Source organism: Salvia hispanica, chromosome 3, assembly GCF_029641045.1.
Source record: "Salvia hispanica isolate PSC_SH4W2 chromosome 3, Shi_PSC_v1, whole genome shotgun sequence".
Taxonomy (NCBI): Eukaryota; Viridiplantae; Streptophyta; class Magnoliopsida; order Lamiales; family Lamiaceae; genus Salvia; species Salvia hispanica.
This window is the reverse complement of record NC_142694.1, coordinates 18,480,586-18,498,815: the sequence shown is the minus strand read 5'-3', so window position 1 is coordinate 18,498,815 and position 18,230 is coordinate 18,480,586. Positions and strand designations below refer to the sequence as shown.

Below are 18,230 nucleotides of genomic sequence, written 5' to 3'. Positions count from 1 at the left end.
CCACTAACTTTTTCAATCCATTTTTCATTACAATTCTTAAAACTCGTATCCGGTTAAAATGACCCGAATTATCCAGGACGGAGGGAGTATAACGGAAATAGCAAACAAAATAACGGAACTATTGACATCATATTAGTTAAAGACTATAATCACTAATTATTACTCAAATGATGATGATAAGCATGACCTCAACTACCAAACCATCTAGAATAATATATTTACCTCAGAAATTGATAAAATTACAATTTCTAGACAGCTAATCAAGGCACCACATACTAGTCAAATCTTCTCTCTCCAATGTGGGCAATATATTAATGGCACATCCCACTCTCCACCATTGCAACATTACATTCATCCACCTACTACTTCACACAAGAGAGAGAAACTCCCTTCATTGCAATGGCCAAAGTCTACATAGTGTATGTTATCTGATTTTTTCATAATCTTTTTTTTTTCAATTAATTGTGCCCATCATAATATTCATACTATTTGAACATGTTGCATACTTTAGTTTGTATCAAGTGTTGACATGATCCATTGTTTTTTTTCTGTATTTCTTTCAATGAAATCTGCAGTGAATTTAATGTTTCTTAAAAGTTGCTACAGTCCCCTGTTTCTTGATTATGCCATTTTCACCATCCTTTTACAAAGTGGGAAGTTTGTATTTTTAAGTATTTCCAAATCTTCATTAAATCTGCTATTCCCTTTAAATGATCATGTGACTGTATTAGGAATTTGGAGTCCTCCAATTTCAATTAAACAGATATGTACTCCCTCCGTCCCGGAGTATTAGACTCACTTCTTTTGGGCACATGATTTAAGGAATTGATATTTAAATAATTAAAGTGGAGAGAGTAAAGTATGAGAGAGGGAAAAAGTAGGGGAGAGAAGAGAGAAAAAAGTAGGTGGAGAATAAAATAAGATAGATGCTTTTTGCTAAAAAAGGAAATGAGTCTAATATGTTGGGACATCCCAAAAAGGAAAGTTGGTCTAATACCTTGGGACGGAGGGAGTACTATTTTTAGGCAAATTTGGATTTTAATTCAAGTTTAGTTAAATGTCATAGGACAAAATTGGGTTATTGGTCCAACTTGTTGGTTTTCTTGCGTTCTATTTCCAATCAAACAATCATATTTGGCCATATAAGTATAATCCAAGTTCTACTTATTAATCTGGGCATTTTGACCATATTTAGTAGTCCAATTCTTGTGACATAATAATGATTATTGCCTATAGCTAAGAAGTTTTGAGTGATAAAAATATACTACTACTAAGTTGAAAACTCATATCGTTACCGTATAGCTACTATTCCATGTACGGACATGTTGAGAAGCTGGCACACGAGATCAAGAAAGGCGTTGAATCCGTGGAAGGAGTGGAAGCCAAATTGTGGCAGGTTTGAATATTTTTCTAGCTCAAATTTTGAATTTGCTAGTGAGGTGAAGTGGTTTTGGTCGTGTAATCGAATTCAAACAGGTGCCCGAGACTCTCTCTGACGAGGTTCTCGCAAAGATGGGAGCCCCGGGAAGAAGCGATGTGCCGGTGATCACCCCGAATGAGCTAACTGAGGCTGATGGCATTATATTTGGCTTCCCAACTAGGTTTGGGATGATGGCTGCTCAATTCAAGGCGTTCTTTGATGCGACCGGTGGTCTGTGGAAGACCCAGGCTCTGGCTGGCAAGCCGGCCGGGATCTTCTTCAGCACCGGGTCCCAGGGAGGCGGACAAGAGACTACAGCGTGAGTTATTGATATCATGTTTATGTGAACATGTTCGATGGCCTCAAAATGATTGTAGAGATTATAAATGTCTATGACGGTTAGTGTTGACCGGTCAACTTACTGGTCAAGATCTTGGTTTATGAGACTGTCTCGCACAAGACTCTTATTTTCAAGAATTTTTAAATTATCGATGATTCCGACTCTCGTCACTCTCTCGTATGTGTAGATTGACCGCGGTCACGCAGCTCACCCATCATGGCATGTTATTTGTGCCAATTGGGTACACGTTTGGTGGTGGCATGTTCGAGATGGAGAAGATTAAGGGTGGCAGCCCTTATGGTGCGGGGACGTTCGCAGGAGACGGGACGAGGCAGCCTTCAGAAATCGAGCTCGGACAAGCTTTCCATCAAGGGAAATACTTTGCAGGAATTACAAAGAAGCTCAAATAAGTTGACTAATATCATCATACCAGACTATGCATCTCTACGATTTTATTTGTATTTTATCCAATTTCTGCTTTGATTTTTAAAATTATGCTATTTGAGTTTTTGAAGTGTATGTCATAGATATATAATAATGGTGTATTATATATGGCTATCCTATTTGTGTAGAACTATATATTGAGATTGATGCATTTGGTTACACATTTAATATTACAATGTGTTTTGTTTTAGAATAACTCTTATCACTTAGATGAATGATGAATCCAAATATAACTATCTTGGGCCATCAATAATTGGGCTTGTGGTACGTTTGAACGTGACGATTTAAGTTATAGGATAACGAAGGCTAAAAAATTAATGAGACTGCATTGGTAAGAAAATATCTAAAAAATTACTTTTCCAGAATAATCTTACTTAATACTCCATTTTCTTAAGTATCAAATACAATCCAAGTAAATTAATCCAACAATATATTTTAAAATCAAGTAGTCTGTGTCTGTCTGATACCACCAGCAAAACACCCCTATATCCTCTTATTTTATTATATTCATCCTATTCACTACTAGAAACAACATTTTCTCTACTTTATATTCTCCATTAATACGTTAAACAATGTTGCATAAAATTTTCGTACCAAAAAAGAAATACTATTATCTCTCTTTTTTTCCCTCAAGATTTTGACATAACTCTTGTCAAAAATAAAATTATACCCCGTACAATATCATCGATCGGCGAATTACATAAAGATTTTGGGAGCCAAAAAATGGACGCATGAAATATTATAACTAATTTATTTTTAGTATAATTTAGAACACTTTTAGTATTTATATAAAAAAAACATTTATTGGGCAACGTTAGTAGTATTTTTTTGTGCTAACCTTTCAAATAAATTAGAAAAGCATTTAGTATATCATCCGATTAGTGTATACTATGTGTGTGAGTGTGTGTAAAGGAAATGATATAATAAAGGAACTAAATGATATGTTTATCCAAAGAAAGTAAATTGTAAATATAATTATTGCATGTCAATTTACATGCGGTGATGTTGATAAAGCGAAACACTTTTTCGATTTTGTTAAGCTTCAAAAGGAAGTATAGTGAAATGTTTGACAATTGACATGATAATTAAAGCAAAGTAGCTTATAGAGTATCAAAGCAAGGATTTTAGGTGAAGGAATTATATGACATTCATCATTTGGGAAAAGATGCTTTTACTTTCTAGTGTATTCAATCAGTTCTTTCCTCGTCATCCTCTTAGCATAAAAATCATATATTTTGTACAATTTTTTTACAAAAAGACGAGAACAAGGGTAATTGTAATTGGCATAGTCTTCACTCTTCCAAAGAGAGATTAAAAATTGCAAGCTTGTGGAGGTAGTAGTACTCTAACAAAATATTACAATATTTATAGAATTTAAATATTTGAAAGTCTGTGATAATTAAAAATACTTCAAAAATACATACTTCCTTCCTCCCATAAAATATGTTACACTTTCACTTTTAGTCTGTCCCATTAAAGATTACATTTCTATTTATAGAAAATATTCACTCACAATAATATAAATATTATATTTTCTCTTTCCACCTAACGCACAAAACAAAACTTCCTAAAATCTTGTGTCATCCCACAAGTATGACATCTTTTGTAGGACGATGGGAGTATAATTTATCAGACCTTGCATAGGAAAACAAATAAGGTACGTAGGAAAGCACTATCCAAATGTGGAAGCACAGGCAAATAAATGCATTGGAGGGCGTCGTGCACTAGGCAGTGGCGGATCCAGAGAAGGGTAGGAGGGGGGCTATCGCCTTTCCCCGACGACTCGATACCATGGATCCAGACGTAAATTTTTCATAAACGCCCCATCCGATAGCTTCCGGCGTCACCCCTCCCTTCTCCTTTAGCTTCCGATAAATTTTATTTCGCCCCTTCTATTTTAAGATCCTGGATCCGTCACTGGCACTAGGTGCTTACACACGTTGACGCTTAAGGGCACGTTGGTATCATTTTTATTTATTTTTTAATAATTTTAAGTATATAAATAGTGTGTTTAATTTATATAGAAAATATTATACTCCTAGTTCAGTGGTAGGAGATGTTTCTTTTATTGAAGCTATATATGTGGGTTCAAATCCCAACATCTCCGACACCTTTTTTCATAATATTTTTTTATTATTTTAGATATTTAAACAATGTATATTTAAAAAAAGTAATGAATGTTTTTGTAATGCCTAGCAAAACAAAGCATAATTTATATATATGGTTGATTTATCTTTTGAAAATGAGAATGCGAATGCATTTAAATTGCCATCGTAACTATAAAATTAAGCGGGGTTGGACGAGGGTAGTACTAGGATGGTGACCCCTTTGGAAAAAAAAAAACTTATAAGTTACTTGACCAAACCTATATACTAATAACATTTATACATCTTAATTTTTTCACGCTGCACATAGTTCATACATTCAGCACATTATGAATGCAAATACATCCTACATTGTACTACAATTTTACTTTCAAAATAAAGTATAGTGTTGTTTTTCAAAAAATTTACAAAATAAAGTGAATATTTGCCCCTCATAATTTGATGAACATCATTACTGGACATCTATAATTTCTTCAAATTCAGTATCATCTACCGAATTATTACTGGACATCATGTAACCAACAAATGATTTAAAACTAAATTATAATTCAATTCCACAGAATTGTAACCAATGCAATTCCAATTTCGTGTACCGAATCGCATCCTAGCTTCTTTCAACAATCTTATATTTCTTGATTGAAAAATCAAACTTTTGTTTTATTTAAGTTGTTACTAGTATTTTCATTTGATTCGACTAGATCAAGCCTCACAAGTTTGTAATGCAAAGGTGCCTAGCATTGGGTTTTTGTTTCATGCAGTCCATTGTCCACGTGCATGCGAGCATTTTTTTTCCATCTTGTGCAACTGTGTAGTGGTTTGCTTATTAAAAACTAAATACATTTATTTTTCACAAAATTGAAAATTGATCAATGTTGGCAACTTTGAATTCCAAAAGAAAATCTGTTCTATATATTATGCAAAAAAAATATCCATATGCATTCACCTATAGGAATTATAGTAAAAATATCCTATGCAAACAATTTATAAACTAATGAACACAAAATTAACCAATAAAAATCCAAAATTTGTAAAAAAAATGTAATCATGCAGTGGGCCTTCCGTACGCACACGCGTAAGTAACAAAACAACACCACCCACTCAACAATATACAACAAACCCTAAAAGCCAACTCCACTAAAACCTTCATAATTCCAAAATTAAATTAAAAGTTAGGTGGTAACATCTCCAAATAAATAACACTACAAACCTATCTCAATATTTTCCAACTTTATGCATAAATAAAATAAGAGTCGGTGGACAATATGATATGGAAATGAGTTGTACTTAGAAACAGGAACAAAACCTCCATACAAGCTGCTAAATTCAGCTGAAATTAAAACTGATAATTAAAGCATACGCTTATAATTAATCAGATCTCCTAAACTAATCAAACTAAAGCTAAATTTAGCACTTGTTCCCGTTCCTCATCAACAACACCTTAAATCAACAACTAATTAAAACAATTTATTTATTGTATTTTTGTGTTTCTTAATCATTTGCTAACCTTCATGATGATACATATGGCCCAGCTTGGCTGTCTTCTCCTTTTCTCTTTTCCCCCATCCTTTCCCTTGTCTTGCTTTTCATCAATACTGAAACAACAATGTGGCCTCCAATTCTGCAACACACACATCTCTCTCTCTCTCCTCTCTCTATATCATCCTTTTTCTTGGCCTAGAGAAGTTAAAACCAACGCTTTTTTCCTTTTTTCTTTTTTTTTTCTTTTTTATTTCCTTTTTCTTTTTTGTTATATTTTTCTTTTTTGTCTACCTGAAGCTCCCCCCGAATGTAGGCGTCCAGAAATCGGGGGTAGTCTCAGTAGCCACCGGAAAAGTGCTTGATATCGGCACGAGGCAAAGGCCCCTGCTCTTTAGGTCCTTTAATATTGGCTCTTCTTGCTCCTTAATTTTGTCGGGAGCCTACGAGTAATAACGTTACATAAATATTTGAGTTAACAATAAAAAATATTCATTTTGTTTTTGTAAATTTTTTTTAAAAAGCTAGAAAGATAAGACAATAGTCACATACGTTACATAAAAAATTAGTAAATCATGTTTAGATATTTACTAGGCATATTGATGTCGATTTTGAACTATTATTTGAAATTTAAAACATTTTCGTGTGCACCATCCCTTAGCACATGGTGTCGTGGGCCAAAACTGGGCAAAAAGTGTCAACATGTTCCGTGTGAAACGGCACCGTTTACGACTCCACAAGTATTTCTTTTAAGCTTATATATCAAGTAATTTGCGAAATACTATAGTACAGTAAATTTTAATTTTTTAATTGGTTCGTGGATGCAATTGAAATGAAAGCACTTTAGGTCATACCTGTTGGCGTTGCAATGGAGGCGGTCCATTCTTCAAATAAGGAGTGCTTAGTACCTAAAAGCAAGCAAAAAATATATAATATACACCAAGATTAAATTTAGAAATCAAATTAATTTTAGTGGGATATGTTGACTTACATTGACTTGATCGTGGAGCAATTTTATATAGTCTATTGCTTCATGGAGTACTGACGCAGTATCAGTCTGTAACAACATTAATTCACATTTTATTACAAAACATTACAATTTCAAAATTTTGTGGTTAATTTCCTTCAAAATACACTACTGTGGTACATTTCTAACTCTGCGCACAAAGTTCAAATTTTGTCATCACGTTCACAAACTCTAAATTAGAGTAAAATTGCAAAAAAAAAAATATAATAATATTCTAGGCCATGCAGGACCAAAATGAGCAAAACTTTGTACATTTTAACAAAATTAAAACTCTAAAATTTACAGCTACATGTTGTAGAAATGTAACAAATGTCTGTATAATAGAGAAAAAAAAAATGAAAACTGGGAGTATAAAGAAGTAGAATCAACACGAGCAAAAATTTGTGTATTTGAAGGCATGAAATTAAATTTACAAATATACAAAAATAAGAAATTAAAAATCTGGTTTTTTTACCTTTCCAAAGGGTGAAACCAACTGCTGGAGCGCAGTAACTCGGTCCCCCAGCTTCTCTTTTCGGACCTATTGAAGAAAGTCTAAAATTTTATTACTCCATTTTCTAACACATATTCTAAATTTTTTTCAATAAAAAGCCAAAAATAAACTTACCTTAAAAGTTGGCGATGGAGTTTCGATTCTTGCACGCTTCAATGAAGGTTCACTCCCATCCTTCATCGCCACCGCGTCTGCTCCCGCTGCCTTCCGGTTAACATTCTAAAAATATACAAAATTATTCTCCCAATTTAGGTTAAATATAGAAAACTAAACCTAGAAAAGTTCAAAACCTCAAAACTTAATTTCAACACCAAATAGTAAAAACTTAATTCAAGAAATTCATACTAAAATCAGCTTGACAAATTAAAATAAAATATCTAAAAACATGCAAATTAACATATTGATGCAAAATTACCTTTGAACCGAAGCTCTGGTGATTGAGTTTCGGTTTAGTAAGAGCTGAGGGAATGAGCTGCGGCGTCGACGACGGGAGAAAGCTCGCTCCGGCCGTCGCATTCCAGAAAGCAGCGTTGTTGATGAGCTGAAAATTGTTAGCAATTTGTTGCTGTTTAGGAAAAGAGGGCCTCAAATTAGGGGGCGACGCAAAATTAGTCGCCGGATTTTCGAGAAGAGGCTGAGTATCATCGGCCTCAAACAGCGTGTGCAGTAGCGACGAAGTGTAGCTGTACGACGTCGTATTCAGCGGGAAGCTCGTGGCTGTGTTTGCGACGGAATTCGTTAGCTCGAGATTGTTCATGTAAGAATAATTTTGTTGTGATATTGCGCTATCATGGCTGCAAGAAGACAAGGAGATAAGTGTGAGTTTGATTGATCAAGTTGGTTTGTTATTTTGCATTTGTTACAAGTCGAAAAAAACACACCTTTTTTTAGGGTAGCTACTGAATTTTTGGACCATTTATTAGGGATTTTATGAAATTGGTGATTTGAGAGAAATTAAAATAATTGTGTGAGAAAATTTACTTACATCAAATCTTGATTCCAATTATCGTCGGCAATCATGTGAAAAGTTGAATCAATCGGCATGTTTTGTGGTTTTGGAGCTTCTTGGAGGACGACGGAGGAGGCGGAGCCGGTGGAGTCGTTGCTGATGGACTTTGCGGTTTTGACGAGGCTAGGGTTCAGGCAGCCGGAGTCGTTGACTGCGGCGGAGCACGGCGATGAAGCGAAGAGATTTCTTGAAGAGTTCCACCAATTTCCTCCACAGACTACCGATTGGAATTCTTCTTCCATGATTCTTGCTAAAAGTTTTGTTTTCAAAAATTTTGAACTTTGATTGTTGTTGTAGTTCCAACTTTTGTGTAGGAAATGAGAAGTTTTAGTTTAGAGATGGGATATGAAAGTGGATTTTAGTGGATGTAATTGTATATATATGTGTGCTATGATACATTTTTCTATTTGTGGAAATTAAAAAATATAAATGAAAAAAGTGAGTGAAATGGATTAAGGAATGTGGTTGACATTCGGAGGAGATTGTGATTAGAATTACTATGAGACAACTAAAAAGTTTTGTTATACTAAAAAAAGGAAATTTGGTAGAAATAAACTTCTTTATCGTATGCAATGATTATTATTATTTTATTTTATTAATGTCCCTAATGTGTTTAGTTTTGTATTTTTGTGTGGTGATTTAAATATTTTGTGGGTCGCTTATGAACAAAGGAATATGGTTTGATGGGGCACGAATGTTTGCACCTTTTTACTAGTTTAGAAAATTCTGCGGCTGAAATTGATTTTAGGGACGAAATGGAAATTTCACCTTCTTTTGCTCACTTTACTTTCAAGATTTCAGACAATTTATAATGCTAATCACTTATTCTTGTTGTTAAACCCTACTTATTATGCCGATGCTTTAACACAATATAGTTTTTATCTTGTTATTTCAATGCTAGCAACAAATTTTATGTCAAGACTCAATAACCAGCCCTAACCTAATTAGTTTTTAGAATTTTATAAATAAATTAACTAATAAAATAGTTATTTTAAAATGATAAAGCTAAACTATGTTTTGATATAAAAAATATAAAAAATAAATTAACTCTAGCTACTATTTTATTCTTTAATTTACAATTAGAATATTTATGAATTTTTGGCATTTCGCAACGGCCAAGAATAGATTTCGTCAAGAATTACTCTGCAAATAGTGTTATTTACAACTAAGAAATAAGAATACATATATGTTTATTCACGAATTATTTTGGTCCAAAAGTGTTTTCTAAGGGGGTGTTCGGTTGGCAAAACTAAATCTCATGATTAAATATGTATTATGTTTGGTTCATAAGATTGACCCCAACAACTTAATCTTAGATGGATAATCTCATGATAATTAATCATAGCCTCCCTCATCCAACTAAAATAATCTCACAACTTAATACTAAATGGATAGTCTCATAATATTAGTCATGCCAACCGAACACCACCTAAGTGTACAAAAGGAGTATACAATTTTGTTAATTTAGCTGGAATTAGTCATAATAACCTGAGACCAACTACCTTGTGAGGACTGAGTTCATCAAAATGACGAATCATTTTTCAGCATTAAAATTGCTACAAATAATAAAAAAAAATAGTATTACATAAGAGTTTAACAAGACAATCGATAAAATTATGCCACAAAACTACTATTCACTCACACCCAATAACCAAGCCAAAAATGAACATCCTATCCTACACGTTCTTATCGGAAGAATGATCAATCTTTGGAAATGTAGCATTTAACATTATTAAGTCGTCCACTGACATTGTGGGAAAACTAGAAAATCGTGTTTTAAAAAGCTACTTCTCGAATTAAACATTTTCCACTAGATTTGATTGTATACATTTGTTGCAGATGACTTTGACAAATAAAAATTTTATAGGGTTGACTAGCGTGTGACAATTTGATGTATCGCGCATGTCGGCATGAGTGTGGGTGCCAATTTAAGGTTGGTAGAATTTTCAAGCAATTATTGATGAAGTAATTAATGGATTACTTAACTTATAAAGAGTTAAATCGAAGGTTTGAATAGGGTCAAATTCCAAAAGCTCCTATACGAGTTTCTTTTATTAAATTTGATCAGATTGTTATATATTTTATTCTTATTTGAATAGCTTAAAGATTAACTTAATTTGATAACTTCGATCAGGGGACGTAATCAATTGCTAACTAATTATCAATTCCAAATTGAGACCAATTTTCAATCATTAGATTAAAAGATCTTGTGGTTAATATATGTCAAGTGTAATATATTTTAAATTTAATTAATTATTAATTAAATAAAAAGGGTATTAATGTCAAATCCTATATGTAGTAATTATAACTAACTATTTTCTCTCTTCTCAAAATCATCTCAAATCTTTAAATTTACGTAACTCTCTCAATTTAAATTATTTTTTCGCAAAAAATATATCAAATTAAAGATAATTTAATAAGGATTCCAACGAGATCTCAATTGCATATGTTCCGACGATGTTTGGGTGATGAAATTTGATAAATTATATTTCAATTTTCGTACATGTTGATAAGTAGTTTTTATCAACAAATGCAACAAAAAATCTCAATATATTGTAGGCAAAATCTCAATATTATGCATGTCCAATCTCAATAAAAATGTGTTGATATTTTCTTGTCCTTGTATTGATATTCTAATGTCATATTGTTGATATTTGTAATACATAATATTGATATAAAAAAACACCCACGAAAATTATCATATGATAACATAATGACGATATTACCCTTTTGTTGATATTTTGTCTACTATTTATTGAGATTTGTGAGCTTTAATCTCATCCACTCATTTTTAAATCCAATAATGGAGATTTAGTTTTGATTTTGGATTAGGGTGCTATAAGCATTAGAATAGGACCACCTCAATCATATATATAGTTTTGGAAAAATAGTTATAGTACTTGGAGATTTCATATTATCACACACAAAGACGTGCGATGATAAAATATTTGATCAGCAATTGAGGATATACATTCGATTACACAATACTCCATACTACTTCTTTATTTAGTCCATCTTTAAATGTCTCGTATAATTAGCTTGGAATATTTAGTATTAAATATGTCATATTACTTTTACTATTTTTATTAATTCGGTCTCATACTTTATAAACTCATTTCACTTACAATTTTGATCAAACTAATTAATATGTAAAAGTATTGCTCATATTCTAATGATTTTTCCATCTATTTTTCTTTAAAGATTTTATGTTAAAATCTAAGTATATGTAAAGGTGGGACATTTACTAATCATGGGGTGTATAAATGTGTCTATAAGACTAACGCTGATCGATGCTTATTGTGTTATAGTAATATAATACTATTATTTCAGTGCTAGCGTGGATGTTGGGTATGTTATTAAGTTATCAATTAGATTATATAAATTTATAGATACGATAAACTATAACAAAAGCATGACATGGAAGTGTATATAATATTTACAAAAAAATATGCCCAAAAATTTGAATTGAAAATTCGTTTGGTGCTACTTGGTCGTTGTCCCTATCTAGTGAATCACAAAGCATGAATAATTAAATTTATTTGTTTTAGAATAGTCGAGATGAAGTTGAACTAATAAGAATGCCAATATTCCTTTTGCATCTAACTTTGCTTAGTTCTACAATATACTTTAATATACTAGTAAGCTTCTCAAATATATAGAGCTGTGTATTTATTTATTCATATGATAGTGGGACCCGGTCATTGCACGCGCATTATGAGTCGAAAGCAATGATTGTGACTGTTTCATTCTCCTAATAAAGACTATTTATATATGTATGATTGTTATTTCCACTTTAATTATATGGTTTTAGACATATCTATAGATATATATTATAATCGTATAAGAGAGTTGTTTATTAGCACTTTAATTATGCTATTAGGTTCTCTAAACAGCCATGAGCTGACACATAGAAGGATAAAACAATCTTGAAAGCAACTATATTAATCAATTAAATTAAAGGGATAATGACTTTCTTAACCGATTTGTGATGATTTGTCCGCGAATCAAAATTTTATTATGTCAATATATGCTTAATGTTGCGTTTGGTATATAATTTTTGGAACAGATATTCTTAAACCATCATATGATCTTATAAGCTAAATTTAATAAAACTGAATTTTTTTTATATCTTATTCAAGTCGAATACGTATATCTTATTTGGAAAGGAAAATTGGACGAAACAAGACCGTGCAATATTAGGGCGCATTGTTTTTGGTAAAATAAATCACAAAATAATTTAAAATTCTAAGCAAAAGAATTTCTTATGAGGTTGTAACACACAATTAAACTTGAAGATATAAGTTGAATTGTTTTATTAGTAAAAGTTATATTTAAAAGTACATAAGAAATGGGGGAACTTATCTAAAATGTTAGCCACTTAATTACAGCTAGAATAAGAGGATAGTCCCATAATTTTTATTTAATGTGGAGAATAGAGAGTAAGTTATTTTTTGGAATAAGATGTGGAGAATTTTGATGTCAGAATCACGATATGAAAACAGGACATCTGGACATACCATATAATTACCATTCATTATTATAATGAAAAAATTGTTCGGCTAAATTCTCACAAATTGATGTTTTTATTTTGTTTTCTTTGATGGCAGTTGTTGGCAGCCTCATGGATTTTGTGTTTGTAGTGTTAAAAATATGGAATGTCAGCAATTTAATAAGTTGACCTTCAAGATTTTTCATGCTTAATAATTCTACCAACCAATTATTAAAAAAGAGTTTATGCTGGGAACAATTAAGATTAATTAAAAGAACGATTATTATGATCAGTCTGTCAAATAGGATTTAAAATGGATGTATTATAACGTTAATTAACTGCGTGTTTCCACACGCTATGGATGTGTTTGACGTTAATTAACCATATGCTACTACCTTAAATAATAATTTTTGCAGTGTATGGATTTATAGTAACAAATTATTCCAATACTTATTTATAGTTGAGATTGCAGTATGCTAATATAACCAAAAATAAAATATGAAAACGATCCCTCTTTTTTTTTTTTTTTTTTTTTGTATTTATGCAATTGCTTTCAAATTACTTCATTTGCAAATTAAATATATATTACACTTTTGTCATTGAGTAAATGTACTGTTGTGTATAGGTATTCTTGGCAAAAGGTTACTAGCTAATTAATACTTCATCGACCCAAAATTTTGTTTTTAGTTGTTCCAAAATTTTGATAAAATTTTAGTTAATTCTACACTTAAAATAAATAATACTCCATTTTGCTTGTAATCTATGCCATTTAGTATACCATCAATTATTTAAGCGTTATGAACATTCGAGTCTCTCCCTCACCTTAAATTATGAGGAAATGTTAGCCATGTTAAAATTGAAAAATACTAAAAATGATTGTATTTGTATATGAATTTATAGTTTATGTCCAAAATTAAAATTATTTGAAAATCATGTATTTTAATGCATTTTCCCAAAAAAAATAATAAACATAATACTCTCTCCGTCCGCCATTAGGAGTCTCATTCCTTGACGGCACGAGTTTCAAGAAATGTAAAGAAAAATGGGTGGAAAAGAGTTAGTGGAATATGAGTCTCACTTGTATATATTAGTTTTAAATGAAATGTGAGTGAAATGAGTTGGTGGAATATGAGACCCTATTATTATTTATGGTATAAGTGAATTGGGACTCCTATTCGCTGACGGACTAAAATAGAAAAACGGGATTCCTATTCTCGGAGGGAGGGAGTATATGAAATATAAATTCTATGCCTACATATCTTAATTTAAGCACACAAATTCAATATAGTTAATTTAATTACAACCATGCAATGGATCAAATTATATTCTAAGTGCAATCACAAAACTAGAAACACCGTCAAATTCTTTTACAATTTCTATAATCGCAAAATTCGCAAACAAATAAAGTAATAATATTAGAAATTAATAAAAATGACGCCACTATGATATATGAGTGACATAGAGCACTAAAAGACAAAAGTTAGACCCCCCAAGCACGTGGCAGTCGTAGAGGGCAACTGATACTATTTCATTAGCAAACGATATATAATGATGACTGTCACAAATTCATAATATCAAATACTTATAATTTCCCTGCATTTTGTATCTTTCTCCGTCATTGTTGGTCAGGGATTATTTAAACGATAATCAATTAAATCTATATTTATATCTTATAAAATATACTTATATAATAGGCGGCGAGTTTTGGGCCTTTGGCCTAACTATAAATATTTAAAAGTTTTAGAAATAAATTTAAATATTTATAAGTTTTAGGCATGAATTTGAATATTTATAAATAACTATCATGAATATTTATTTGAATTAAAATGAATAACCGGCGGTTACAAATATTAAATAGGATAATGAGCATTTGACAAATTTTGTAACCTCTATTCTCTTAATATTATAATTTATGATTTTTTAATTATATGATCTTTCATGTCCCAATTTTGTGCTTATAAAAGGCAAAGGCATAGAGTGTAGATGAATTACACGGCAATAAAAGCACTCTTCATCCACTCTCAAGCTCTCAACATTTTATTATTCATTTTAGGAACATTGTATTAATCGATTTTTCGAACCCTATCAAATTCATCGGTGTCTAGCGGGTTTGAAGTGTTATATACGTTAGGAGGGTTGTTTCATCTTAAGTGATAATACATCAATCCAAGAGCACTAATCATGCGGAAAGAGGATTTTTCTCGACATGACTTATCGTTCGGTTTATTTTATAATTTTTATTGTAATTTCAATTTCATTTATTGTTGTTTTTTTTCTTTCAATTTCAGCCATCGTGTAAGTCATCTCAAATCTGCATATTTATTTATAACCATAAGCCTAAGCCTTAGTTAATGTGTGTTTGTTTTTGTAACATGCAGGATGATGAGCCTGGAGCTGAACATGTATCTCAAATCATTAAATCTCAATCATTAAATCTCAAACCATAATTAATTAATTATTGTTTCTATTTCACACTTTGTTTTGGGTGTTTTAGTTCACACAAGAGGAAAGGAACAAATGTGAGTGATGTTGTAAGAAAAGGGTCGTTGCTTGGAAAATGTTTTTTTTCTTTTATATATCATCTACTATATTTTGTGTGATTGCATAAAAAAAGTCCGTGCTTTTCTTCTTGTCGATGGCCAGTTGCATCAAACTCATTTTGAGTTGGCTAACTTCGTGTAGTTTATGTGGTGTGGATTTGTACTCTCTTTATACCTTTTTTTTTTAATTTAAAATAATCTTTTTTGGGTTTGTTTATGGAGTATCTTATTTCGCAGACTATATTAAATTCAGTATTTTTTAATTGTCGTCGATCATATGGTTTGACTACCCTGCCCTAATCTTTTGGGGTTATGGTTCATTTTTGTTATTCATTAGTGTTAAAAACTACTCCCTCCATCTCGGCTAAGATGACACATTTCTTAGCCGGCACGGGATTTTAAGAATTATTGATTTAAGTATTTTATTGGAGAGGGAAAATGTAGGTGTAAGTATTAAAATAGAGAGAAAAAAAAATGTGAATATTTTAATAAGAATGAGAAAAAATGGTTGGATGTATTAATCGGAGAGAGAGAATTTCTAAAAAAATGAAATATGTTATCTTAGTTGGGACAAACTCTTCATTCACTCCCAAGCTCTCAACATTTTTATTATAGTACATTTTAGGAACATTGTATTACTCGATTTTTGGAGCTCTATCAAGTTCATCGGTGTCTAGCGGGTTTGAGGTGTTATATACGTTAGGAGGAAGTTGTTTCATCTTAAGTTATAATACGTCAATCCAAGAGCACTAATCATGCGGAAAGAGGATTTTTATCGACAAAACTTAGGGTGCGTTCGATACCACGAAATTCAAGCCTTAAAATTGGAATTGGATCGGTAACACAAATATAGGTGGATTTGGAATTGAATTTCAATTCTATCGATTCGAATTCTACCATTCTAATTCCATGTATTAACAAAAGAATTGTAAATCAATTCCATAAAAAAGGTCAAAATTTTAAAACACGCGGATCTTAATTTCGGGTCAAAATGTAAACGGGCCACGTATAAATTTAAAATTTTCACTATGCGCGTTTCCTCTCTTCCTCTCTCTGCGAATTTGCCCATCCTGCTCTCTCTCCGCGTGTATGCCCTAGCTTCTCTCAGCTACTTTGCCGACCGATTCATCTCTACGATCGATGGAGAATCAGGTAACGATTCGACCTCTTCCTCATTTATGCATTTCCAGTTCACCTCCTCCTCTTTTATGCTTCCGATTTTACTATATATTATAAAATCGGTCGGCAAAGGGGATGTTGGATGTTCTATGCTTTCACACGCTGCTTGTGTCTTCTTAAACTGAAATTTCTATGCTAGAGGCTACTGGATCAACTTCAATTTGCATTTCTTTATTTTTTCTTGAAAGATAACTATTCTATGGCTACAAAAATTGTCAATGTCAATTTGTGGTGAGTAAAGTAGAGCTATCTAATAATGTGTACTTGTTCTAGTTAGAGACAGGAGTATGGTGATAATTAACAACGAAGAACGCATATTTGAAAGTAGGCAACTTCAATTTGCATTTCTTGTAGCCATTTTAGAATAGTCATCTTTGTAAACAAATTTGGAGAAAATAAATTGTAGCTCCTTTGAAGTTATTTCTATAGAAAAATTTGGTGATCCTTGTGTTTTTTTCTCCGTCTCGTGTGTGATGCTCTTTGTTGTAATAACCTACACAGACGAACGCATAAAAATAATTTATAGGAGCTAAATTTGATGGTAATTTCTTACTAGGAAGGTGCTAAAATGCATAATATAGTAGAAGCTGTTCCATTTAGCTCATGATTGAGTGAGTGAAGTTAGACTTCATTCATTTATTAGTTTAGAAGTCTTGCTGCTGATGGAACTGTGGATTTGATTATGTCGAACTTAATTACAACTTTGCAACAGCAGACTTCATGGACATAGCCCTTAGCTAAGTGGAAAAGGGATCAGTATGCTATGGTTTTTATGCATTGATTAAGTATGATATGTTGACAAAAAAAATGAAGTATGCATGGTCGTTTTGCTGCACCAAATCTACTTTTTACATATAAGATATGTTGTGGCACATACATTTATCTCTTATCTCTTGTAGTCCAGTCATCACCTTATTTCAGAAAGTTGATGTTCAGCAACAATGTCTATACAAAACATTGAGAGCTGGTGTTTCCTTTCCTTTGCAATGTTTTCCATGGATCATTCAGTTTTAATTCATTAATCACTCCAATCAGCATTTATCATATTGGCTAACCTTTTGTTGACTCTTAACTTAGGGTAACATTGTTAGAAATGAGTCCAGCTTGTTACATTGCTACTGCCATTTCATATCTTTCAACATGATGTGTGGGCGCATCCGGCGCTGACAGAGCACGAGAGGAAGAGGACGTGCAGCGTGATGGAGTGCCAAAAGCTGTCTGTTGATGCGTGTATGCACGGCTGTCTGTTAAGCAACGCGGTTTCCATGAAAGAGGGTGGGGAGTCACAGTATCAACTCATGGTGTCAAACCGGAAGACATTGCTGGAGGGAACTCCTTAATCATCATTTCAAGAAGGATAGACAGTGGCAAAGAAGGACATCAACACTCTCAAGTTCGAGCTGGAGACTGTCAAGACTATTTGGAGCTTCAGTTTGGCATGGAGATGTTGCAGCGCGACTTCAACAAGCTGGCCAAGCCCAGGCAGACGTCGGCATGAACATCTGGATGGAAGAAACTCAGCAAGCTCACAAAGATGACACACGCCAAAGACAATGGATCCCAGCTGCCAACTACTAGAAGATGGAGAAACTCCATTTCTTAAATTGCTTTTGTTGTTGTTGTTGCTGCTGCTGTTTCTACGTGTGATTTCTGTTTAGAGATGCAATATTGACATGATTTTCATTTTTATTCAAAAAAATTTGGTTAA

General features: G+C 32.4%; 2 protein-coding genes and 1 long non-coding RNA gene across 3 annotated transcripts; 2 read left to right on the top strand and 1 right to left on the bottom strand.

Annotated features, from left to right (window-relative positions):
- The first annotated feature begins 260 nt into the window (after positions 1–260).
- On the top strand, positions 261–2,400 carry LOC125209441 (putative NAD(P)H dehydrogenase (quinone) FQR1-like 1). The gene is made up of 4 exons (XM_048109037.2): positions 261–419; positions 1,303–1,396; positions 1,477–1,739; positions 1,948–2,400. The coding sequence occupies exons 1-4, from the start codon at positions 400–402 to the stop codon at positions 2,168–2,170; spliced, it is 600 nt and encodes a 199-aa protein (XP_047964994.1). The 5' UTR covers positions 261–399; the 3' UTR covers positions 2,171–2,400.
- A 3,028-nt stretch (positions 2,401–5,428) lies between these two features.
- LOC125211417 (transcription factor bHLH112-like) lies at positions 5,429–8,670 on the bottom strand. Its single transcript, XM_048111192.2, has 7 exons — positions 8,291–8,670; positions 7,721–8,099; positions 7,420–7,524; positions 7,267–7,332; positions 6,777–6,842; positions 6,640–6,693; positions 5,429–6,228 (listed from the first exon to the last, which is right to left on the bottom strand). Exons 1-7 carry the CDS (start codon positions 8,554–8,556, stop codon positions 6,076–6,078), a joined length of 1,089 nt encoding a protein of 362 aa, XP_047967149.1. The 5' UTR covers positions 8,557–8,670; the 3' UTR covers positions 5,429–6,075.
- A 7,687-nt stretch (positions 8,671–16,357) lies between these two features.
- On the top strand, positions 16,358–18,230 carry LOC125212592 (uncharacterized). The gene is made up of 2 exons (XR_007174753.2): positions 16,358–16,495; positions 17,600–18,230. It is a non-coding gene; the product is annotated as an uncharacterized LOC125212592 (long non-coding RNA).

What these genes read in the sequence shown, in the direction of transcription:
- LOC125209441 (XM_048109037.2), top strand. Translation starts at nt 400, where the DNA reads ATGGCCAAAGTCTACATAGT. An exon ending in TGGAAGCCAAATTGTGGCAG is followed by an intron (nt 1,397 to 1,476) that starts GTTTGAATATTT and finishes GAATTCAAACAG; the next exon opens with GTGCCCGAGACTCTCTCTGA. An exon ending in GGCGGACAAGAGACTACAGC is followed by an intron (nt 1,740 to 1,947) that starts GTGAGTTATTGA and finishes TCGTATGTGTAG; the next exon opens with ATTGACCGCGGTCACGCAGC.
- LOC125211417 (XM_048111192.2), bottom strand. Translation starts at nt 8,556, where the DNA reads ATGGAAGAAGAATTCCAATCGGTAGTCTGTGGAGGAAATTGGTGGAAC. An exon ending in CTCCATCGCCAACTTTTAAG is followed by an intron (nt 7,333 to 7,419) that starts GTAAGTTTATTT and finishes TTTCTTCAATAG; the next exon opens with GTCCGAAAAGAGAAGCTGGG. An exon ending in TGGTTTCACCCTTTGGAAAG is followed by an intron (nt 6,843 to 7,266) that starts GTAAAAAAACCA and finishes ATGTTGTTACAG; the next exon opens with ACTGATACTGCGTCAGTACT.